The sequence below is a fragment of the Pezoporus wallicus genome, unplaced genomic scaffold, assembly GCF_028554395.1.
Source record: "Pezoporus wallicus isolate ANWC-B61680 ecotype Strahan unplaced genomic scaffold, APGP_CSIRO_Pwel_v1 contig_10389, whole genome shotgun sequence".
Lineage (NCBI taxonomy): Eukaryota > Metazoa > Chordata > Aves > Psittaciformes > Psittacidae > Pezoporus > Pezoporus wallicus.
Window position 1 is genome coordinate 1,031,866 of NW_026637666.1, and position 25,848 is coordinate 1,057,713.

The 25,848-nt window shown below is 40.4% G+C and overlaps 1 protein-coding gene across 1 annotated transcript in view; it reads right to left on the minus strand.

The window, feature by feature from the left end:
• The window catches only part of MED13 (mediator complex subunit 13), a 53,704-nt gene extending 28,083 nt beyond the window's left edge, over positions 1–25,621 (minus strand). Inside the window, exons 1-3 of the mRNA XM_057407139.1 lie at positions 24,004–25,621; positions 21,829–22,063; positions 12,015–12,183 (exon numbers count right to left, since the gene is read on the minus strand). Of these exons, the coding sequence (XP_057263122.1) occupies positions 12,015–12,183; positions 21,829–22,063; positions 24,004–24,069 (470 nt within the window). The 5' untranslated portion in view covers positions 24,070–25,621. The remainder of the gene's footprint in view (positions 1–12,014; positions 12,184–21,828; positions 22,064–24,003) is intronic.
• Positions 25,622–25,848: the final 227 nt, after the last annotated feature.

Here is a 25,848-nt window from a genome sequence, read left to right on the forward strand (position 1 = left end):
CATAGGAAAAGAACCGATGTTTAAAAGCAAGAAGATGCTGTTCACACTGGATTTGAAATCAGGTCCACCATGTCAGTAAGGGAAGAGGGAAAGTCAAGGAGAACTTTAAAAGTACTTCATAAACTACAGAAGAGAAAATAAATCCTTCTCTGTAAGAAGGGAAGCATCAGGCACTTGCTCTGTCTCACAGAAAGGAAAAACACCACAACAAACCAGTCAAAGGAAACAGACAAAATTCGGTTAGTCAAAATAGCAAAAAACAGTGCATTCTTTACAAGGCCAAATGGAAGAGACGCCTAGAAAGACTGTATGAATGCAACATGACTATTTCCCCCTAAAAAAAAATTAGACCCCCACAACTAAGGCCCAGGACTGTGTGCATGCTGTCTGACCTCCAGAAATGCTTGCATTGCTTGGTCTACAGGAGAAGGCAAAGTTTTGCATTCCTGAAAGAGACACACAGAGCTCCAGAGCACAAAGAACAGAAACTCCAGCACCTGAGCAGCCTTATTAAAGTGCAACCTCTGCACATGCAGTTACTAGAGACATCTTTAGTGGCATTTCCAAGATGCTTCTTTCCTCCACCTGGAGACAGATGGTAAAGGAAAAAAGGAAATTCTGGAATCGGCAAAGGCAGGTTTATATAAACCAATGTATAAATTGGTTCACTGAGTCTTGCCCAAAGAGCAGCCACCAGGGCAGTCGCCACAATGAGAAGCAAGAAGGCGACAGCATCAGGCACACAGCTTTGCCTACCAGCAGGTTTAAAATTAGGGACCTGAAACATTTCAAGGATGAGAGAACCCACAAACCGTTCAAGGAGGCACAGGAAGTGCAGCACGTTTTTTAAGACAGTAACAAAGCAGGCACGAGGATGAGGAACTGCTCTGAGCAGCTGGCCCTGACCGAAGCACAGCAGTTTTCAGGGTGCATCAAGCCGGTGGTGGTGGCTGCTCTGCTGCTCCATTTAATTGTGCTTTAGGAATATAAAAAAGGCAGGATCCAGATGAGCAAGTTATCACTCTCCATTAACAGCTACTTAGCACAACTGCTTCACTTGGTCAGCTCCGGACAGGATACCTCCTTGCAGATGAAATAACACACTGCTCAGGAATCCCAGTAAAGTTAGTTTCCAAAATGGAGTGATGAAGGAGATAAGCACCTTGTTGATGCGTTCAAGTTCAAGTCAAGTCAGGTGGCTAGCAAACACCACTAAATTCCTCTATGGGAATGTGATCAAAATTCAATCCTTATGCAAGTAGTTTAATGCTTCTTTTCAAGCCAGATTTCATTTTAAAATACCATATTGGATGGTTTAAGGTGAAAGAGTGGAAGGTGTTCTTGGTTCTGAGTGACACGTAACAATTTAGGAGTTAAGTACAAGTGAGGCAAAGTTTAAACAAAAAAAAGCAGCACATATTTTTCAAGTACACTTTAAATGCAGGTAAGCTGTGTCTTTGGTAAATACTGCATTATTGCACAGATAAAGGGTAGACAATTGTAGCATTATCTGATGGAACCGAGATAAACCAAGACAAAAAGAAGCATCAGCATGATAACAGAAGTGTTTCAACCCATTCCTCTGCAAAACTAGTCCTAAGAAGGAGCAAGGAAAATTCAAGGTCACCATGCAAAAGCCAAATCAAAACCAGAAACAAAAACAACCCTCAAAACTAGAACTCCTTTCTTGCCCTACTCAGCAGGAGAGGTTTCCAACGAAATAATAAAGTAAGAGAGTAACCGCTGTTGTCACTGACACCAGCCAGCCAGGCTTGGCATGCGAGCTGTGAGCATGCTACGGGCACGGCAGGGAGAGCAGATGCACCGTGGCACCATTCATTCTAGAAAATCCAAATGTTACACAATTTTCACTAATTCTGATTCTAAATTTAAGCGTTCAACAGCAAAATGATGCACACCACCTTAGGGTTTTGCCTTGGTACCTTCCGAGGTGCGGCAAAGTCATGTTACACACAATAGGATAATATTGTTTCATCGTAGAAATACGTAGTAAAAACCTTTGCTGTCCTTAAGCACAAGCTAGGGGAACAGATTCCCACACAGTGTAAACAGTATCTCCTGAAAACAGGAGTCATCTTTAAACTAAAGGTTAACATGAAAGGTAAAACTAACACTTGACTCAAACATAGCATTCGATTTCTTCCTAGCTTGTCATGCTAGTCAGGTTTCTCCACATTTAACACCCTAATTTCTGCTAGGTTACAAAACTTCAGGAAATATCAGTGCACGGGAAATAATCACAAGAAAAACAATGAAGAATCCTAATGGAAAATAGAAAATCAAACCCATATGAAGTTTCTTTGCAGGGAAGTGGAGAAAAGGAGGAAGGAAAACAAAGAACCAGAGCTGTAAGTCACTGGATGCGCCTACACACACCATTTTATGGACCTTGTAAGAAACTCTATTTTTTATTATTACTAATTTTGTACATTCTCAAATTCCTTATGTTCTACAGACTGACTGCTAGTACACTGCGCCACCTCAACCTCAGCACAGGAGGGATCTTCTCAAACCTTATCATAACCTGTTAAAAACAATACACACACACACATATATATATACACACATATCTTTCTCCACTCTTTAAGTCTGTCTCTCCTATTCTCAATAACTCATCTCACAACCAAAAATCCTAATCAGGCAAAAAAAAATTACCTACTTATCACCTTGGGGTAAACAGGCAAATTACCTTCACCATTCAGTCAAGGACACAACAGAGAGCAAGCTGGTGGTTTCCTGCTTGCTAATGCAGGGTTCACCCTATGCTTTTATTTGCAGACATTTTAAGTAGCTCAGAAGATCACCAGATAATTTGTGCAGAACGTGTCGGGACTGAAGTATTTAAAACCACCTCAATGCTCAGAACTTGCACCCTGCATGGAGAGAGAATCAGGGAAGGTAGCATTGATATCCTCCCCAGCCTGTTTGTTTTGTGGTACTTTGACAGTTATGGTGAAGTATTGTTGCACGTGCACATGGGAGAGAGAAGGGCAGAGGACAGAGTTGTAACAGAAAATTCTGAAAACAAAAGCCCCATTTTCCCCAAAATTTCATTTTCTCACCCGAATATGAAGTTACTCCATTAATATTTCTGACTGACTTCATCTCATTGAAGTTCTAATCACAGAACTTAAATATCAATAATCCAGTTACCAACTGATCTCTGAATATAAATGTTATGAAGTGTCATCAGAACGAGCGTTCTTTATGAATTTTGATCTGAACGCACCAGAACTCAGTCAGAATTAATTACAGTACTACAAGCAACTTTAAAACCAAAATTAAATAAACATTTCAAAAGGCTACACTATTTGGAAGTGATGCAATTTTAAGCAAAATAGTCCTCACCTGACCTCATTAAAATACATCCGTGTAAATAACATTTATTTCCTCACACTCCCTCTTCACTCTAATCATACCAAAAAAGATGGTTTCATTTGAGAGACAAAGAAATTGTGATTCTATGCAGGGGAAAACAAACAAAGAAACAAAGAGAAACCAATCTGAACCATTTCAATACAATTTCTACTTCTACCTTTGTAAAAAAAACTTAAGGGTAGGAGGGGACAGCACACTAACATTCACATATACATGAGATTTGTACATTTCCATTAGCAACTCTGAAAATACCTTCTTGATAAAAAGATAATTAGGTCTGGTTTTTTTTCCTCCACATTAGTACTTATGTAGAGCTTTATATCCTCAAAGTGCTTCACAAACATGAGCTGCATTAGAACCTCACTAATCCACACTTCACTAGATTGCATACTTCAAATCAGCCCCGCTACAGCTTAAAGGCAAGGAGATTGCAACACCAGAAGCAACAAAAGAGTCTCCAGTAACTAAAACACCTATAGCACATTTAATAGTAAATGCAAAAAAAAGCATCCAAATGTTTCAACTGAAAAAGAAAATGTTTTTTTTGTTTTGTTCTTTGTTTACAATTTTTATCTCATATTTTCCTAGATTGCCTTCCTACATTACTTCTGGTTTGAACCAGGAATACCTAACCAAGTCAAGGCTCTGCTAACCCTGACCATATCCTTATAAGCCATAAACTTCCTACTGCCATTTCCTACATGAGGAAAACAGACATTGGAAAGTAGAATTACTGTCCCAGAAGTAATTGCCATTACAATCAGGATTCTATGACTTCACCTTCAGTGGGACAAAACACACCTTGTTTAGGACTTTTAAATTGCTAATTAATATGCATCATTATTTCAGACTGTTATAACATGTTTGCCAAAAATTGGTACCTTTTGGCCAGCACCCAGAACCCTTTGGGGCATTTTGACCACCAATCAGTATATCATGACTGGCTGACAATAGTTAGCAGCAGCAGCAATAGACCTGAGAGTTCCCAACCAATGCATCATAGCTGCCCAAATAGAAGCATCTCCAAATAGTTATTCCTCACTACAGACTATTTCTGTATGTCACTTAAATAAATTTCAAGTATCAAAGAAGCTGCTTTTTTAAAGGTGACAGTTGCCTTCTACAGTAAATGCTTGGGCTGGAGAACACAGTCCTGCAATTAAATAGGCTCTTGTGGAAGTAAAAATTTTAATGGAAATAACGTTTGAAGGGGACACACACACCCCATGAAGCCCTCAAACCGTGCCTATTCAGTTGTTAGTTGCTCCTTTTTCCTTTAACCAGGTTGAGACACAACACTATAGCAACCAGCACAGGATAGAAAACAAAACACAGCTGCCAAGGAGTAAGTCTCGAGGAATTACATACCTGACCACATGCTCAACATGCACTACACTGTCCTCTGTTCTATGATACGTTATGCCACATGCTTTGTTCTTTGTCAGGCAGCCCTCTAGGGCTTTTCATCACCGAGAAGAAAGAGTGAAGCTGCCAAGCCACTTGAGGCTTTCCAAGCTAAGAGAAGAAAAGCGGAAGCAACTCCCTCAAGACAGCCCATCTACCACCTTTCCTTTGTAAGCCTGCGTTCAGAGTGGTGCTTTGTGACTTTATAAATCTTCCAGGTACAGCCATAACACTGCAACGGGCTCATGACACTTATGACAAGAAGCTTTCTATACAGCCACCATCACACTTAGGCTGCTTCAACAGCCCATCTTATTTTAAACATGGCACTCTCAATTTCCACAGACCAGTCATAATCCTGAATTATGAAATTCCACATCTTAATTCAGACTAGAAAGGAGTAAGAAATTAAATATGAATTTGCTGTAATAAGCAAAATATGAAAGAAGTAAAATACTAAAATCAGATTTATATTAACACAGCACTAACAATCATTCCCAAGGGAAAAAAAAAAAGGTTTTTTATATTTCTTAAATCACAAAAAAAAGCCAAAAAAAACACAAAAAAAAAACCAACAAACAAAACACATACACACACACACAAAAACCTCAAACACCAAAGGAAAAAACCCACAAGGCAAATATACAAGTTGTTTCAATTATTACACACTTCATGAGCTCTCTCAGGTTGTCTTTTAGCTACGTGGAGAGAGGTGTTTTGATTTTGAAGTGCTAGGGGCTGAGGCAAATGGAGGATAGGAGAAATTAGTTCCTAGTTCTCTAGGAAGAACGGGTTATCACACACTCTCATTACACTGCAGTACTACTTTTTATGATAAGAGCTTGAATCACCATTAATCAATTCACAAATGTGCCTTTCTTGCCCTTGGCTACAAATTCCCCTACAACATCAGAGTTTGTATCAGCCCCATCACGAGATCTGCACGTCAAGCAGACACAGTGGCACTAAAATCCTTAATGTGAAAGCACAAAGAAATCTAAACAAATGCACATCTACATTTTCTAGCAAGTTACACATTCTGTATCTTAACATGAAGTAATAAGATCTCAAAACACAGATGCTTCTCTAACTACTGACAAAAAGATGGAACAGCAGACATTTTTCTAAGCATCCCTGAGTAACTCCCTGTGGACATGAAGGTAAATATAGCAGAAAGCTGATTTTGATGATAACACAAAGCAAAAAACATTGCTAATAGCAAAGGAGAAAAAACTTCCAGTTCAAAGCACATCATTAATGACTACTGTCAAAAGGCTCTCCAAAATATTCTTTACATAGCTGAGAATGTTTTTAGTTAGACCTGCAAGTTAAAAACACTTATTTATTCCATAACCAAGTTCAACACACTAAAACAAATACAAATGTAGCCAGTGACCTGTATTTCCTAACAGGTCATATTTACCTTAAAGACATCCACATTTGTAAATTAACCTCATTCTTAATGAGCTTCATCCCAACAGAAACAAGGTTTAAACTCCAGCTCGGCATCTTACATCTTACAAAGAAGCAAAACTGATTTTTTCAGAAGGCAACTAGAAGTTTGTGTATACCCATAAAGTCTATTTCTCCAGATACAACAATTATAAGCAATACTACAAAAAGTTTGCTCATGCTCCTGTATTTCAGGATTTAAGTGAGACTAATAAACTAGCACCTTATACTTTAGCATCCTTTAATTACTGAGGATGCAAATCTCAATTATCTGAACTTGAGCTTTCACAATGAAATATACATGTGCTATAAAGAGTGAGAATCCAAATCATATTTGGAAAACGGATAATAGCTAGACATTACTCTCAAGACAGTGTAACAGCTTTCAATGTACTGCTGTTTTCCATTCCGAGACATTTACAAACATCTTGTTAAGCCAGGGTTGTGGGGGTTTTTTCCCTCAAAGTTCAAAATTGAAATGTGTTATGGGATTTTCATTTAACAAAGTCTAAAGTACCTCTATGGTTTTTCTGTTATCTTATTGTTCAGTGTACAAAAAGAGCACAGATTTATTGTTGAAACCTAAAAACCAAGGGCCATATCATTTTTTCAGCTTTCCTAATGAATCAACTACCACTGTAACTTAAGCTAAATATGAGAAAACTGCTTTGTGATGTAAAGTGCTAAATTTGTCTGCTTGTAGTCTCTGTAGCAACCCAATATTCCAAAGAGACAATCATGTGATCAATGCTCTCAGCTCCTGCTGTTTATCCTGCACTGTCCTACTTACAGCAGCTCTCAATTCCAGCTGTCTACAGTAAAAGGAAAAACATCACCTGCTCTCCTGCCAGGACATGATGCCAGAACAGCCTCATTAGAGCTGTTGGAAAAAAATGTTGACATTGTTTGATTTAAAGATTAACATAGGGAGGAAATTTACACTGCAAAAAGAGTTGAACAGACTTAATAGAAAATATTCCAACAGTATCAAGGAAGAGCACTTATTTTCAGCGATTAAGACGTTGAATTAAATACATGAACTAAATGTGAAACCTGTGGCTACACGTTGTTCTTGTGTGCTTAACTCCCTCAAGTATGAGGCCATTTTAGAGCTTTAGTTCTAAAGCTCAATCTGTTCCCTAATAATAATTCACAGCATCATTCTAGAGGGATCAAGAAGCAAACTACTCTGTTCCTGTGAAAAGAAGACCCAAGGGAAATGGGAAAAACATAGCCAAACAGGGGGAAAAGTCAGAAAGGTGGGCTCAGGACTGGAAGGAGAGCATTCCTTTGTCTCGAGGGCAGTGAAGACCAAACAGACAATAGGTGATCTCATTCATGCTGCTACATTATCAAGACAAACATTTCTGCATGTTTTTGAATGGCCACAGCCATTCAAGACTGCAGATTTGCCAACACACTTGCACCAAACCCAGGGATCAGAGCCAGTTTGGCTAGTTTCACCTCAGAATGAGGGAGGGAGAATAAAAATACATATACTGAGACCTATGACAATCACACCTTTAGAACAAGATAACGACATTTACAAATGCTTATAACAATACCAAATCTATATCTATGAATTTTTTTCAGCAGTCATATTTACTGTTTACATCAGGTAGCTAAAATAGTATTTCCATGAAAATACTAAGACTACAGTGGCTTGGCATTATAAAATCCTGTACCCAGACTAATGTGAAAGAGCATTACCTGTGAAACCCGTGCAGCAAGTTTCATTTTGTAAGCTATGATAAGCTTATCACTTCTAATTTTCCCATGGGTTTTGGTTTTTTTTTGTTTTTTATTATTTGTTTTGGGTGTGTGGTGCTTTATTTGGGGGGGGGGGGGGGTGTGTGTGTGTTTTGTTTTTGTCAGACACAAGTTCTGGTCTGCCACCCACTGCAGTTGGTTATATTCTTCCCTATTTACAATGAGGGGGGGGGGGGGGGAAAAAGTCAACCATACCAGTAATACAGTGGCTTTTGGTGTTGTAGATTTTCAGTTGTCTATCAGATCCTCCCACAAACTCAGGATTACTCAATTATTTGCTTACTGGTATTTTGATTGTGTTAAAGTTTAACCAGTTGCACTTCTTACCAAAACTTCAGAGGAAATCCTCCACATAAGCAGTTCATACTTTTGTTTCATTAGGACTGTCAGATTAAATCTTCATCAAGGAGTTGTATCTCAAATAGTGTTTAATCTGACAAGTTTCCTAATCATATTTATTCCAAGCAGACAGTACTATTTTATTATCCAGTTGGCCAGAGGAAAAGTCACATCCAAAGGCTGTTACTTGAGCAGCCTAACAAGAAAACTAGACAGACAACTGGATGCAGCAGATCCCAATCTCTGTCTCATATATTTATAGGTGGATTTTGGAATAAAGCATACACCACCATATTTCTGAACACAGCAATAACACCACAATAGTTTGGAAAGGAGAAAGAAGAGGATGACATTCCTATTTGGAAAATTTTGTAATTTAATACACAGTCATTTAAACCACATCACTGAGCTTCTGTAATCTACCTTGCTCTAAGTGATTGAAAAGGGTTGTGACAAATATGGAGGCAATGATTTTTTCCTCCCCCCATTTGGTTACAACTCGGACCATTAGCAAAACTTTCTCGTTTGTCTTTTATTCTGCTGTTGTTCTCCTCCTGACCCCCATCACCCATTCCTGAAAACTGAAAACTGCCTACTTATAAACGGGCAATGACAAAAGCCCACCACAACACACTTTAGGGAGTCAGCGACTCCATTCCTGCCCTATCTATAAACAGAAGTGGGACTGGCATACTTGAAAACCTCAGACAGTTTCCTCAGGCACAGTAATCGTGACTTGTTCTAACAGATCAAATTTCACCAAATACATGACTGTCTCACTTTTCTCAATGCTGGTTTTAGACTGGCGAGAAGCAGGGGGAGGGAGGGAAGAGCAGGTCATGGTTATTACCTTGCAGCCTTGTCAACATCCAGCATGTGACTGCAGAATGCAAACAGATGAGGTTTTTACTCTTTCCATGGCAAAATTGTTAAGATACATTAGAGTACTAATAATATGAGGTTAGTTTAGTAAGTTTGGTTTAGGAGTCACATCATTAAACATAATTAAACAGCAGACATTTAAAATAATCTAATTCTTAGTTTCTTGGTCATCTATTCACGTCACAGTGGCAACAGTTTATGAAAATTGAGGACTGCGGTCCCTTTAAAATTAAAATGTATGCAATGCAATGATGAAATGGATTTTTTTTTATTTTGATTGGTTGGTTCGGGGTTTTATTTATTAATTTAATATAACCTTATGAAAGGAGGAAGAACAACACAGCAGCAGACAGGAAGCCACGGCTGCCTGAAGATCTTTCCTCACGGCCAAACACCTATTAGAAACCACAGCCTTACATCCACAGCCTGTTGCACTACTGTGTGGAGACAAAAAATGCAACTCTACTAATTCCTATTGTTGTGGGAACAGATAACACAAAATCTCACATTCTGGAACCACATGCTTTCAAACAGAACTCGGAAAAATCCAGATGGGATCAGCTTCAAATGAAAGAAATAGCTCTGTTCACACATCCTTCAAAGAGAAGCACTGGGGAAAAGGAGGACTAAAGTCCTGCACATAGCTCAACCACAGCTCCAGAAAGCACCTACGGAGACGTTACCTCCACCACCAAGAGCACCAACTACTCAGTTACTAATCAAAGTCCTTGAAATTAAAGATTACCAGCAAGAACAACCAACCTTATAAAAACCTGTAGTTACAATACACAGAGAACCAGTCTATACAGCAGCTGGCCAAACCCCAGAGCATGTAGTAGTATAAACTACGCTCTGAAGCAGTCCGGTAACAGACTTTGTATCCCCAGAATACTAACTGCCTTACAGGCACATGAATTCTATCTCAGGGTTTCCAAATGTTAATGCAAAGAACATTCCCAAAGAAAGCAAAGCATATGTAATACTATCGGATGGAAGCAGGCACTAAAGAGAACAGTAACAAGGCCTGAGATGAAGCAAAACACACTTTCTAGCCACAGAGGTGGTATCCCAAAACACCTATTTGAATCATTTGGGTTTCTCCCACAAGAAGTTGCTGGGAACAGCAGAGGCCTGAACCAATACCTCTGAAGAGTCCAACTTTACAGAGAGTGTAGATTATCCAAATTCTAGATATTCCTAGAAGGGATGAGCCAAATCTGCCACAAGTATGCACATCTGTCAGCCATTCCCTTCACTTTGTTTCATAAAAGCCAATACTCAAGAATATCATGTGGAACTGAGCTATCAAGATTTCTCTGCCATGAAATTGTCTTACACAGATCTGTCTCATCTTCCTATGTATTTTTCCAAGAGTTCTGGACTACTTATGATGAAGTTGTGGTGGAGGTAAAGCACACAATTTCTTCAGTTATTTTCATCAAGCATGCTGACCTTCTGAAAGAATCAAGAGGCTCCAGATTAAACAAACACTGCTATTTTATTTTAAAAGCTTTCATCAGCTTTGCCGGTTGCTGTAGAGCACTTTATAGAATTACTGTAAGAGATGCCATGACATAACTAATGCTAGTTTCAAAAGGCAATTTGGAAAACCAGTTCCTCAAATGAGGAAAGCCCAGACTGTGCCAAGACAATATTGGCCTAAATAGTTAGAAGTAAACTCTTTACTATTGATTTACAGCAACAACACACAGAAGAAATGGATGGACAAGGACACCCCAGAGAGGAAACATTTGCCCTGATCAGTGGGGAGAAAGAGATGCCTAGAACTAAAGGACAAGTTTATACGTAAATTAAAAGCAGGAGTTCACAAGTACTAATAGAAACACACACAAACATGTGCTTCTGCTTCTTTTGCTCCAAAACCACTCTAATTTTCTTTCAAGTTTAAATTTATTGCAGAAGATACCAACAATGGCCAACTCCACACCCAGAAAGCAAAGCCACTGATCTCAAAATTTCCTGCATGCAAGATTTAACACATACATAGACACACACACAAAAAAATACATACACACAAAAACCCCCCATCATCTAAGCTTTAAATTACTTTGTATTTTAAAAGCTGATTTGGGAACAGCGATTAAACTTGTTCCAGCTAACCTAGTTTTTATTCATTTCATTATTTATTGCTAGGCAACATAGACCGTGTCAAACCACGTTAGAACCATGAGAAGAAGTCCTTCCAATTTAAATCAAAAATTCTCTTCTCGTCCTCCTCCCCCTCAATGTGGAGGCCACATGTGTTCTTCTAACGCCAGCTTTTCCAGACACAACCTTCTTTCTGACCAGGAGCTGATATTTCAAACTCCTCTCAACATCTCCCATAAGATGCAACTTACCCAAAGCATCGTGTGGTGCCTGTAAATAGCTTTCTATACCCCACTTGCTCAAAGAATGAGTCTTTCTTAGTATTTACAGTGAGAATTAGTCCCAGTCACTACACTGGCAAGTCCAGAACGGGTATCCTTTTCTTCCTTTCTAGAAGACTCTAGTTTTTTTTCCAATATCCCTATTACCCATGGTCTGTATATGAGTACCACTAAAGACTGCCTGCTACCTTTAGTATTATTTCCTTCATTCGTAAGGAAGTTTTGAAGACCTCCAGAAAGGCAGAAAACCAAGAAAAAGCAGAGATCCAGATCCCTAAATAAACTATAAACAGAGCACTTTTCATTAAATATTTCTTCTAGCGTGAAGCTTAAATAAACCCTACAACTTCTTTAGTACAGCAACATAAAACATCCTACCTTTTGTTTATAGGTTTTTCATCTTTCTCATAAGGCTTCACAAACCACTTCCCAATGCGTACGAAATTCCTGTTCATCAGACACCTCTCCAACAGGTTGTGAACGGCTTTGAAAAGCAGAGTGCGGCATTCATAAGAAAGTCCATTCTCCCAAACACCATCTTCCTCTTCTACAAGGCAAAGGGGAAAAATAAGTTAGCGTTGAATTCCATCCTGTTATTTCATGCACACATCACAATATCCTTTTCTCTCCCACAAGGCTTTAAGACATTCACAGCATAACATGCAACCAAAAAAAGACTGTAACATTCAGATAATAACCACTCACTTCATAACAGTATAACTGCTAAAAGTAATAAGCTATAAAAATAACTCATCTCCTACAAGAAAAAAAGATACAAACAGCAATTTGTCCAGAAAAGGAACAACCAGCAGCAGTACACTATATATTTCAGCCTGCAAGATCACTGTATACTGACCTGCCTGCACAGTGGCGCACATTTTGGGTAGTCTGAATTGCTTATCCTGAACAGTTAGCTGACAATTATGCTTAAAAATTAACTGCCCAAATTTTTAATATATATTCACTGTCTTCAGCTACAACTGACTGAAGAAAGCTGGGCACAAATATTGATCAACTGACCTTCAATGGTCAACAATTTGCTAGAGGGGAAACAAAAAAAATACCCAGATTCAGAAAATTGGTAAGAACATCCTGAAGAGGACTCTCACAACTGCAATTCTTCTTTTGTATTCAAAATAAAAGAGATATTGAAGCAGGCTAGTCCTGCTTTCTGATCTATACATGGAGAAAAACAACAAGCAGAAAGACAAACCCCAGCTCATACTGACAGGATTCTGAAGTTGAACACCGAGATCTTATGTGGCCCACAAATCAGACCCAACTTACACAAGGCAACGTGATTTGCCAAATTGGAAAGCAAGATTCATTACAAGAAGCTGTAATCTCTTTAACCACTCTGGCTCATAATCAGTGTTTGAACACAGTTTATGGGCCCTAATAGTATACGCAGTGGTCCAAAGAACTACAATGGCATCACAATTACATTACACAAGTAAAATGAGGGACATTTGGAAGTTCCTGTAGTATCTCAGTTTATATGTGACATCATTCACCATTCCCAGCAACACACTAATACGGAGGATAACATAGGCAAATTCAAGTTCTTATCCTTAAATTACTGGCAATCGGGTCTTAACTTTCTGCCTACAATTCTCTGTATATCATCTTTCACATAAATCCGCAAGGATCTGCTATGGGTCTCCTTGGACTAACCTAGCATAGTTATTCTTATAATGCCACTTCTTTTATGCTCCAGGTAACAGCAGAGACTAGAAGACTGTCTGACATAGATAAGGAGACATATTTTTACTCCAGTCTCTGGACAGTCGTGGAATAATTTAGGTTGAAAGGGACCCGTGGAAGTCACCTGCTCCAGCCCCCACTCAGAGTTCAAAGTTGCTCCCATCCCACATTCACTGCCCCTCATGCCTTCTCCGTGCACCTTCATGATTCAAGGCTTCGGTTCACGTTTAGTTCCATAAAACAGGTCTTACAATGGCGACCTGTCCATTCACCTCTCTCCTTCACAGAGGATTTTGGTTGACGTAGCTTTCCACTGGCTTGCTCAATGACCAGAAAACCTCAGTAATACAGACAAGCCCTTGCATTTTAAATCCCCGTTTGAAATAAGCCCCTTCACCTTTGTCTGGGAGCCACCTACAAGCTTAAAAGGTTGCAAGAGTATTAACTAAAGTCTCAATATCCTTAAATTAGAGAGCATGTAGAAAACCTAACAAACACCTAAGAGTTCTGCTTAGGAAAAAAACTTATGGATTATTACAATGAACAATATTAAGACAAAGATGACAGAGAAAGGTATTTCTAGATGCTACTGCAACAAGAACATGGTGGCCATATCCATGTACTGCTAGATTCCGCACAAATACATTTCCACTCAAGATCAGCACTGCGAGTTAAAGACACAATGAGAGTAAACAGACCTGCCACATAATTTACAAATGAGGTGTGCATCATTACAGATGAATCATTACATGAAATAATTTTCTGGTAAAGACAAGGAAAAGCAAGAAATAGCATTTCCTGAACAGCAGACTTCACCAGGAGTTTCCCACTCAACTACCCTATTGCAGTTTTGCAGTTCAGCTAAAACCTGGGTTTAAAAGCCATGAAGCTACAAGATTAATACAGTAACTCACTAAAGAAACATCATACAAGACGCTTGTAACAAAAAAGCAACAAAGGTCCAAAGTCAAAGGGTATAAAATGTTTGAGCCAAGAGGACACAGTTTTCCCCAGCTCCGGGATTCCTAGCAGTACACAGCTGAGCAGCCCTGTCCCAGCGCCACTTCTGTCGGCACACGCTGCTCAACTGGTGGCAAACAAGCAGCTCAACAGAGCAAACATTAACTACAAAGCTTAATGATATTGGACTTTAACTGCACAATAAACTCCACACCATCTCAAAGGTTAAATAGTTGGTTTCTATATGGCACTTGTCATTTAAAAAAAAAAACCTCAGTCTGAGAACATCCCCAGCATCCATTACCCACTGTAATAAGAAACAGAGCTATTTCCAGCCTTTATGCCCAATTTTGTTTTGACATACTAGTGTATCAAATAGAAGAAAGATGCTGAAATAGCAAAGATACTGAAGCATGATTCAAACCTTCTATTTTGACGGTCATACTGTGGACACAAAGGTAAGGTTTCAATTTTCTGAAGACACCACAAAGTGCCAGGTATTTCATTTAGCATTTACAGCTGTGCTGACAACCAAATTATGAGCAAAAGTTTACATGCAAGAACTTGCCACAAGTTGGTAATTCTTAAGAGCTGTCCTAGCTTAGTTACTGATGAAACACATAGCTCTTAGATGAGCATATTATGTGGGGAAAACACGAGGCATTAGATGGAAATTACAATGAAACCCCTAGTATTTAAGAAGACAGCACGATATAAGCCTGCCTAGTGATCAGGAAGAACGTCTGGTCCCCAAAATAAGACCACCTGTTCAAGCTGCAGTGCATCTTGCTATAGAAAGGGAAGGTTAAATGAAATGACAGTTAAAGATATCCTCATTTCAAAACATTATTCAAATTCATGCAAAAAAAAAATAGCAGTGAGAGTTCTGTGTCTTTTTGAAGTCTATTTAGTCATTCTCCCCTCCCCCTTTTTTTAGTGTGGTGGATGGAAAGAGAAATATGACATCTGCTCACATCTCCCAACTATTGTTTTCCACAATTCACACTGTTGTTTATCAACACAAGAAAAATCCTCCTACTTAATAGAATTGTACAAAGTAAACCATTTCTAAAGAAGAGGAAGATGCGCTTTTGCCTTCTAATCTTTCTTAAACACAGTAACTTGAAACATTCAATCTGGTAGTGATAACAAACCAAAATAAGCTGCCGACTCATTTTAAGAAGGTGTTAAGCCACAATTTCTCTTTACACCAGCGGTATCCATAAAAGTGCTTTGGCGACCTGAAGGTTACAAATACTGTATTTTCGATCATGTGCCTTAACTGTCCAAACCCCTCAGCTCCTCTGCGATATACTTTTATGACAACCATTTAAAAAGTTATGCACATGTCATCTCACTAACAAATTCAGTCCTCCCTCTCTTTACACCACTTATCAGGCACAGAGTTTTCCTTAAACAAAGCTTAAAAATTTTCAGGAAGTGAAGAATTAATGGAAACAATGGCCAGGAAAAAGCAATTTTCATACACAACAAACTTTCTCAGACAACACCTCCTTGATGTTACCACCATTCAGTTTTAATGACAGGGTTGTGGGAGGCTATTTGCTTTCAGTACTTTTATGTTCTACTTTACATTCTTCACACAGTTTACCTGAAACACTGAAGTTCATTTTTACTGATTATGTCCCCCTGTCTGTCTGGTGCTCTTGGGCAAGTGTTTCGTGAGGCAGCTCAGAAGCATGCTCAGAGTACAAAAGCCTTGCAATTTTTAATGAAAAAACAGTATCTTTAAAACTTTTCCATTTAATTAAAGTCAGATGTTCTAAATCATATTTGTTGCCAGATAGGGTAACAGATCCTTAGCCAAATGTATTAATCAAGGATTGCCAACAAACAAACAGACCTTTGCTGAATGCATGGGCTTTTTTTCAAGAAAGCCAATTTTAAATTTCTTAATCTATAATGCAACAGATAAATACACCGTTATCAAAAATGCTATTTTCAAGAAGACTTTTAAAGAAGTGGATTTTCCCCCTTTCTCCTGGCCACATCAGCAAAACACCAGTAAGCATCAATTCTTGAAAAGGCTGAATATGTTTACCATACCATTAAAAGTATCTTCCTAATGCTCAATGAACCTCTAAAATAAACTATGCACAGGAACAGATCACAGTCAAACCTCCAATTTGGATGACAATTCCTCTCCTCCTCCCCAGTTGCTTCCATTACACAAAGGAAAAATCCATTCCTTAGTATCATGACTGAGACGGGTCTTTTATAAGTATTACTTACCATCATAGGTTTCCTTTCTGTCATCATTTGACACCATGCCAGTTATAGAAATAGACTGATGCAAAACTGATTTATACAATCAAACTTCCTATATAAGCTTCAGATTACAGGGGAAGTATAATGAACAAAGTAGCATGAAAGTGCTGCTGTATACAATATTGTAACAGCCTGACAGAAACACTCCAAGTAGTTACCTATTTTTAACAGATTTCAAAATTCAAATAATTAAGATTAAATAAAATTGCTCAATGCCGGAATTACCCAGTTAACCTCCTGAAAAATAACTGAAATAAGGGAGAAGCATCAGATTTTGCAAGGAAAAAAAAAGAAGAAAAAAAAAGGGGGGACTGAATACAGTTCAAAAATACCAAGTTAAGAACCCAAGTAAGACAAGTTCAGTTTGTTTCTAGTACAGCTGTAGCCGTTACCTACATTCATTGAAAAGAGCCTTGATCTAAGACTCCAGATATCCAAATTAGCTGGAAAATTTCATCAACTGAGAAGGAAGCCAAAACAGGAGCTACTGTTCAAAACACCATACCCAAAATACTCAGCACTCAATACTACAAGTTAGCTTTTGCAGTGCCAGCCCTTTACCAGCATCACATATATAGGTTTTCTCTACCCAGCAGAATATTTTTCTAAATATTGAAAATTTCAATGTGTAGGCTTTTTTGCAAGTGTGTGGCCAGGCCTGTTTACATGGATAAGAGGGTAACAGCCTTCCTTCACTATTTCTTGCATGTAAGTTTGGCTGGGCTGGGCTGCATGGCCACAAGAAAAGAAAAGCTGAAAAATTTTCTAGCTACATGTGCATAGGAAATTACTCAAAAGACAGTGGGGAGGAGGATACTGGAACGTGTTTGTCACTTACATTGCCCTTTCACTTACGTTTCACATATATTTCACTTGCCCTTAGCATCAGATGTCAAGTGACAACAGCCATTGCTCTTATTTATACAAATATATTATGCATGTGACATTGTAGATACAACCAGCGTAATATGATGCAAAATCCTCATTTACTGTGACAAAGTATTGTGTATTATGACAAAGTAATGTGACAAACTGATACCTTACTCCACAGATACTTCACATGCATGTTGGTTAGGAAAAAGGAAAGAAGTTAAACCTCACCTTTGAGCTGGTACTCACACCAGGTGACACAAATTTTACAAAGACTACTTCAGTAATTTTTGCATAATGTTTATCAGCAGCTGCGCTTAAATAGCCACATCTCTAACATGGAAGACTAAAGAAATGCTAAAGCATCACTGCACCGTGAAGTAAGGAACATTCATAACCCTTCTTAGTACATATGCTGGAACATATGCACCCATGACAAGACAGGTTGACATGAACACACCTCATGATATTAGGTGCAAAATTTTTAAGCAAGCATCCTGTGGTGATGGTGGGTTTTGGTGGTTTTGGTGGGTGTTTGTTTGTTTTGGTAGGAGTTAAATGGTCTCACAAAGCCAATGTTATTTAAAAACAAAGGCAAGCAGCTGGCTGAACTATTTTCAAAGCTCCTTTTGCCAACTACTTGCAACTGGCAGGTTTTTTCTGCAGAACCCTGGGTATGATACTGGCTCATACTCTGGTTTCCATTATATTAAAAGCAATGAGACACTCAGTGCTGCCATCAGCACAAACCACCCAATTCACAGGTTTGCTTGGAGACAGGGGTTTGATCTATACTGCACACATACCAATCATTACCCAACAGAGAAGTCTCTGCTGGTTTTACCATACAGTACCCACAGACAAGCATCAGTATACAGATCTTTCTCCTTCTTTCGAGCTCTCCTACCTGCCCAGCAAAGACCTAAGGCTAGCCTTATTTTTATACATTTATTCCTGGTAGAAGCACGAGGAAGACTGGCAAATAAAAACTTCCTTGCATGACAGGTACAAGGAAAACTCTAACTTTTTAAAGTAAATTAACAAGATTTAATATGCACCAGAATGAAGAAGGCACATCTTGTAGCTCATCATTTAAAAGATGCAATTTGAAGGTTAAAGGCATACAGAAGCATTTCCCTATCCAAGCATTAATCAAATTGTAACCATTTCCTTGGGACTACGTCTTGTACATAATTCATCATGTTCTCAGGTCTGAAATCATCATCTGCCAATGTAAAAAACAAAATCCAAGTGTACAGGTAAGCACTTTCAAGCAAGAAGCTATCTGATAAAATAACTGCTGATCAGGACAGTGAGAGATCACTGCCTTCTGAAATCTGAAGAGATGTCCTACTTTAAGGTTTGAGTTGCAGGACTTACTATAATCAAGCCTCACTGTTACAACAAAAACATAATCTTTGAGGTTGTCAGGGGATAGAATAACATTTCACTAACTTCTGTCTGCCTCTAGCTATGTTGGGGTACAAATAGACTTCTGTGGTTTTTGGTATTACACACAGCAAGGAGCTTCCCAGGGAAGGAAAAAAAAAAAAAAAGATTGAGTGAAGTCAATATTACTGATCAATCAGCATCTCTGAACAAGTCTCCTTTTGACATGCCCCCAGGCAACAACAATCCCTGACCATCAACAAGACAGCTACCCAAGGCTTGATACAAGAACTCAGATATAGCCAGTAGCAGGCAAATAAACATATCTCCAGGGCAAAGAACTAACTTCTAGAATGTACAGGCTGAAGAGACAGACACATGATTTTTTTCTCTTTTAATCTGGTATGCAGAGATGTACACCCACAAAACTGTATGCTCCCTTCTGAAGTGATGTTGGGACAAAAAAATTCTTGAAGGCTGCCATACTTCAAATCCCAGAGGGCTGATAACCAAGATGTGTTCCAGACACTGAACGTCCATTGTTCACTGAAACTACGTATCACCAAAAGAGTCAAAAACTGTCCTCTCCTTAACAGGCACAGATTCATACCAAACAAAGCCAGAACCAAAAGTTATTAACATGGCTCTGGCATATTTCTAACTACAGCTTCACCTACCTAGTAGAAAAGTTCTAAATGAGGCAGCACCTTAACCTTCAGCAGCAAACAATGTCCAATCAATTCCGCAGGTAACAAGCTTCTCGTAAGAAGTGATTTATCTTTCCCATTTAAAACGTAACAGGCAATCATTGGGAGAACAGGGCAATGTGAATTAGGAGGAGAAATTGTCCACCAATGAAAAAAATCCATTAGGTCTGTGACAAAGGTCAGATAACATTGTTTGGGTTCAGCCATAATTCTTCCTTATATGAGGTTCACATTAAGATTTTGTGTAAAGGAAAAAAGCGCAGGAGCAGGCATTCTTCAGCCATCTCCTCCACAATCTAGCTGATTAATATCAACTTTATAATACAGCCAAGAAAACTAACACACTCAAAAAGATTATAACGTCTCCTTTTAATTAAAAGGAGACAAAAACATGCCTGCAAAAACCAAGATGTCAGATACACCGAACATAGACAATAGGTAACAGTCTCCTGAGTGATAAGCATTGACGTAGAAAAACATCTAACAGCAAGACATGTGGAACAGCTCTACTGAAGCGCACACGCTCACAGGTGACCTGAACAAAGAAAACACACAAAACAATTGCGAAGACACAGCTGGGAGACTCTAATCCTCCACTATCTCTCCCTTATACCCTAAGAGAGGTTAAGAGTTGATAAGTAGTTAGGATGATACGTGCTTAAAGTGTAATGCCATAAAAGCACAAACGTTCAGCTACTAAACACTACTGTTCTCAAAAGGTACCTCTATACTAAATCACTAGCAGATAGATTCAAGAGAGCATGCAAAGCTGGTCAAACAAATTATTTTGGCGGCCACGTAGTGCAGAAATGAACCCTCCAAATGGCTTAACTTTTATGTGATCTTCCACTCAGAAAATAACGTAACATACTTGTCACAGTTCAATCCCACCATACAACAGCATACAAAATCTACAACAGATACTTGTGCGCAACTGTCGGTCTTTGCTCATGGCAGGCCCAGACCAAAACCAGCATTTAGCCTAAGTTACACCTCAGTCACAAAGAGGATGTTCCCTGCAGGTCAAGACTGAGCTTATCCATAAGGCAAAATGAGGAAGCCTTAAATGCACCAAAATATCAAGTAACCTACAGTAGAAATGCCATTTAAGGCACAAAGTTGTAATGCCAGGACAGACAGGAATATAAGCAACATCCCAATCTTTGAAGTCAATTATCCAAAGAAATAAACATCATTTTAGTGAGTTAATTGTTTTTCATTATTTTTGACTGAAAATTCCAAACAACATAAAACTGCTTCAAGTCAACTTCCTTGGCGGCACTTCAAACTCATATTTGCTCTTTGGCTTATCCACAAACACAGACGGCATTAACAATTTCTGGTTACCAGGTCACCAAACCTTGGTCTCATTTTACACTTCAGTAATCTGAACACTGTACATTATTTGAAAGGAAAGTGGAGTGAAACGACTTGTTTTCCCCTAGAATTAGTACAGTCTCACCACTAGACTTACACAGTTTGAAAACCTAACTTCGGCATCTTATGATAAGCAACTGGGAAGCCACCTACTAACTGGAAAGCCGTCTACCTTGGCAACTGAGATTACCAAGTAAACATTTTCAATTTTGAAGTACAACGTTATTGAGAAATGTAAACACTGTCAGTCTTTCAAAAGCCTAAGTTTGAAAGCAGGTACAAGTTCAGAGCAGTGGGAAAGACGGGGAGAGAAATAAAAATACAAGGTGTAGAGAGATTCCTACACTTGGAAACAGCCAGTTAGTTCCAGATGCTGTCTTTTGAGGGCTTCTCACTGATGATTTGACTTCCAATAGAAACAACTCCATAGGTTCAAAAGTTGCACAGATCTCTACCATTCTTATTACATAATAAAATGGGGTTTCACTATTTGAATTTGAAAGTTCTAATTGCCCAACAAAAGGAATCTTATCAAAACATGTTTAAGACATCACTTGTGAATCACAGGCACGGCTTTCGGCACAGCTTTCTTGTGAAGAAGCTGCCAAAAATCATAGGCTTGTTTTCAGAAGAAAAAAGTGGAGAACAAAAACTTGTTTCTTTAAAATCTAGCAGTCCCAAGATGACCTAAACACAGACAGGAGCTGTTGGACCACTGTGCTGCCATAATAAACTGGTGTCGATTGCAGCAATAAATTTATCTTAACTATAGACAACAGTCCAGTGAGTACAGATTTTCTAAGGGCTAGCAACAGATTATCTAGGGGGTGTCAGAAGACAGCACTGAGTAAAAGCATCGTTTCACTGACCAAAAGAAGGTATTAATTTCCTCCTACCTGAGAGATCATGATGAATAAGGTCAGCAAAGTTGGGGTCATCACCCCACCAAAATATCCATAGCTCCCTGCGTCCCGGTCTCTGGTCTCGGCGCCAAACACTGAGTACATCCGCCTTCAGACAGCGGCTGAAGCTGCTCAAAATAGGGTCTTCCTCCGTGACCGGGAAGAGAATCGGGGCAGATGTTGGACCCTGCCATACATATCGCTTCCATTTAATCCCAGTTAGATCAGCCTAAGAGAAGGAAAAGAACAACTGGTCAGACAGTGGGGTAGGTACACCCCCAACAGAAACATCCTGCTATGACAAGATGATGATGATGGTGGTGGCACAGGAAGAGGCAGGTGGAAGGGAAAAGGAAGGATTAATACAGTAAAATTTTTAACAGAAACCATACTTGTTGTGTACCTTACAAGATAAAACTCTAAATAATCAGGCTCCCTGTTTTAAAAGATCCTTCAATAACTGCAATAAAGCAAGAGCTGTTTAAAGCAAAGCAGCATTAAGATTATAGAGAGAAAAGTCTGACTTGATTTAAAATAAAAAAGTGAAAGATGAGTGAATAATGTATTTATTTGCAGACTGCAACTGTCCAATCTACTAAACACGTCTCTTAGCAAAGAGCGCCTTTCTTTTTGCTCACTTATGCATACACCAGCTTTTCAACCCAAGATTACTCTAGGGAAATAGATAATAAAGTAAATCTAACTCAAGCATACATTCTTCCAGTCATGTACTACTTTGGAAGATAGCACAAGTTTCTTCATTGTAAAAACTCGCTGTATCTCACACAGGTACACTTATTTTACCAAAAGCTATCACACTTTCATTCCTCACACCGCATTTTATGAATTTAAATCTTGGTTTTACCATTAAATTACATATCAGGCTTGTGTCCACATTGATTATGATCTACTAAATCCTCTTCTAGGCAAAAATTCTTTTGACTTTATAAAGTGAGTTACTACTATATGTAACAGGAAATAGACAATTCCTGGTGTATCCACAATGCAATACCTCATGAAGTTTTACACTAAGCTTTTTCACATGAGGACAGTCACCTTGAGGCATGTAGGGGAGGGCACTGCCCCCCGGGTTCTTTATGTGAAGGGAGCAAATGCCAGCCTACCTTGTTCCAAGAAGTCACTATTTTTTTCTTCCCAATATGACAACACACAAAAACATTGCTGCAACATTTAAACCTAACATGGCAGCCTTCCTGTCTTCAGGAGAAGAAGCAATTTATACCAAAGGTAGTCTGTAACAGTTGATACTTTAAAAAGACTCCAAGACTTAAAAATGTACTACTAATATGGAGCCGCAGGTCTGGTGCAGGCTGCAGACATGTTCAGGCTGTCCAGGTTCCCCTCCACCCGAAAATATTAGTACCACAGCTTGGCTCAGGTTTTTACTTATAACAACCCCCAGAATAACAAATACCAGCCAGTCAGCTAAGATCAGCTAATTTGCATTGAAAAGCAGATGAAACAGCTCTGCACAGCCACCAGAAATTGCATCACAGCCCAGTTACATCAAATTTACTTTGGGGGCTACCAAAATCAACAATGTGAACGATTTCATACTTGGGTTAAAGAGAAAAAAAAGACTACAAAATGGTGCACAACAAAACATAAGACACCACTGCTTCACTGGGAGCATCACCAAAAGCAAAGCTCCAGAACAACAACAAGCAGCAAAAGAGATCGCTTTGAAAGCAAGGAAGAACGGAGGTTTCGGATCAATTTCTCCGAGATGTCACGAGTGGGAACATGAAAGAGAAAGTTCCCCGAGACGTGGGGCTGAAAGGAGAAGGCTCAGATCTCCTTACCTCCTGCGAGAAACAGCTGGTTCAGAAGCAGAGGTAGGAAGATGGGGAGAAAGGAGGAAAAGTTGCAGGCGAGGAAAGGGAAAAGGCGAGTTGCAGGGAGGATACTCTCCAGGAAGAAACCGGAGGGAGGGGCAAGGCGAGACAGACAGCGATGGAGGGGGAACCAGAGGGGCATGGGAGAGTTGGCTGGCTCCAGGCAGGGCCTACTCTGAGGACTCATCCAACAGAAGCTATGCTAAAAATGGCTGCTTTGCTTCCACTACCCCTTCTTCCCCTCCCCCAAACCTCCTCTCTCTCCCACCCCGTGTCTATCCGTATGTGTGTGTGTGCCGGTGGCCGCACTTACCAGGCAGAAGAGGTTGGAATGGCAATCCTCCAGGCTGGCCCCGTTCGGCACGAAGCAGGAACTCATCCTCACAGCCACAACCCACACGCCATTATCCCACAGCCTCCGACAAGAAAGAAAGAGACAGACAGAGAGAGGGAGACAGACACCGAGAGGGAAAGGGGGGAGGGGGGACTCTGCACACGCACAAATAATAATACAATTAAATAAGGGATTTACATAGGGACACACAGGCACGCGAAATAGTGGCAGGATAAATAACCCGGGAGGAGAGCGGTACCGGAGAGGGGGTAAAAAACAGATTTAAAAATAAGAATAATTAAAAAAAATTAGAGAGAAACTCGGAACGTTTTCTCTCCTTATGGATAGCAAACGCGGGGTGGGGGGTAAAACCACCGTGGAAGGGGAGAACAGAAAGAGGGAGGTGGTAAGTAATCCAACGACGGGAGATTAAGATCAAAATCCTCCCTGTTCCTCTTGTCTTCTCATTCGCATAAGGAGGAGAGGGAGAGGAGGTAAGGTGAAGGGGTAATTGATCCAACAGGAGAATAAAACCGGGGTAATTAATCCAGGGGGGCTAGGGGTAAAAATCAGTTGACATCCCTCCTTCCTCTCTTCTCAGATGCCAAGCAAGAGTAGTAGGGAACAAAATAAATAATCCAGTGGGGGTAATTAATCCAGAAACCTCCCTCCTCTTCCTCCTGTTTCTTTAGTCATCAGACGAGAAAAGGGGCAAATTGTGGAATGACTGGGAAGGATTGGCTGTGGGAGAGAGAGAAAAATCCAGGCTCGTCTCTTCGGAGTCCGAGGGCAACAGGGTGTGTGTGGGGGGGTCAGATTCTTCTCCCCTGCTCCAAAAATATTCCGAATAAATTAAAATTTAATCTCATAAACCCAAACTTCAGATGCCAGAGGGCGAGTCTGGAGAATTCATAAAAGCAGGACACGAAAAATGTCCTGGGGTATACCCCAAAAACACATCTGTGGGGACAGGCGAAGGGGGGAAGGTATTCCTTGAGAGAGAAAGGCCGCAAAAGTCTCCTTAGCAGCCCAGCGGGGGATTAAATTCCCCCGTGGAAACCCCCCCCTCCCCAAAACGAAATAGTCCTGGCAGAGAGGGCGAAACCAAAATATCCTCTGCTGGGTAAAAAAATCTTTCCGTGGGGAATGGAAGAAGGGGGAGAGGGGTGGAAGGAGGAAATTGCGGGTGACCCTCGAAGTCTCTTCGGGGAAGGATGGAGGAGTCTCCCGGAGGCCGATCCCCAGTCTCTTCGGAAGAGAAGGCAGGGGTAAAGCGCAGAGTGTCTTCAGGGAAGCTCGCCCCCCCCACCCCCCAGCTGTCCTTCGGGGCCGAGGGAGCCCCACGGAGTCCACCGGGCTGGGTGGGTCTCTTCAGGGGAGCCCGGACCCCGCCAAGTTCTCGCCGAGCGCCGGAGGAAGGGGGGTTCCGGGGCAGGGAGGGCCCCCTCCACCGCGCCTAAACCCCGCAAGACCCCTGCGAGCGGGTGGGGGGAGGCGAGGCGGGGAGGGACCGGCCTCGCAGCTGGGCTGGTCCCTTACAAAAAATGAATGTTTTCCCTTTAAAAAACAAAACCGGCAAAGAAAGGGGGGAGGGGGGGATAAAAATACAAAACGATAGTCTTCAAGCGGAGCGATGTCTTCCGCGGGGAGGGGGGGGGGGGAGAGGAGCGAGCCCCGAGACCCTCCCGTCGGGGCGGCGGCCCCGTCTCTCCTCAGGTGAGGGGGCTCCGGGAGCCCGTCGAGCCGGCGGCTGCTGCGGGAAGGCTCCGCGCCGCCCCGCTGCGGCGGCCCCGCGGGGGCAGTGGGCGGAGGGCCCCCTCCCCG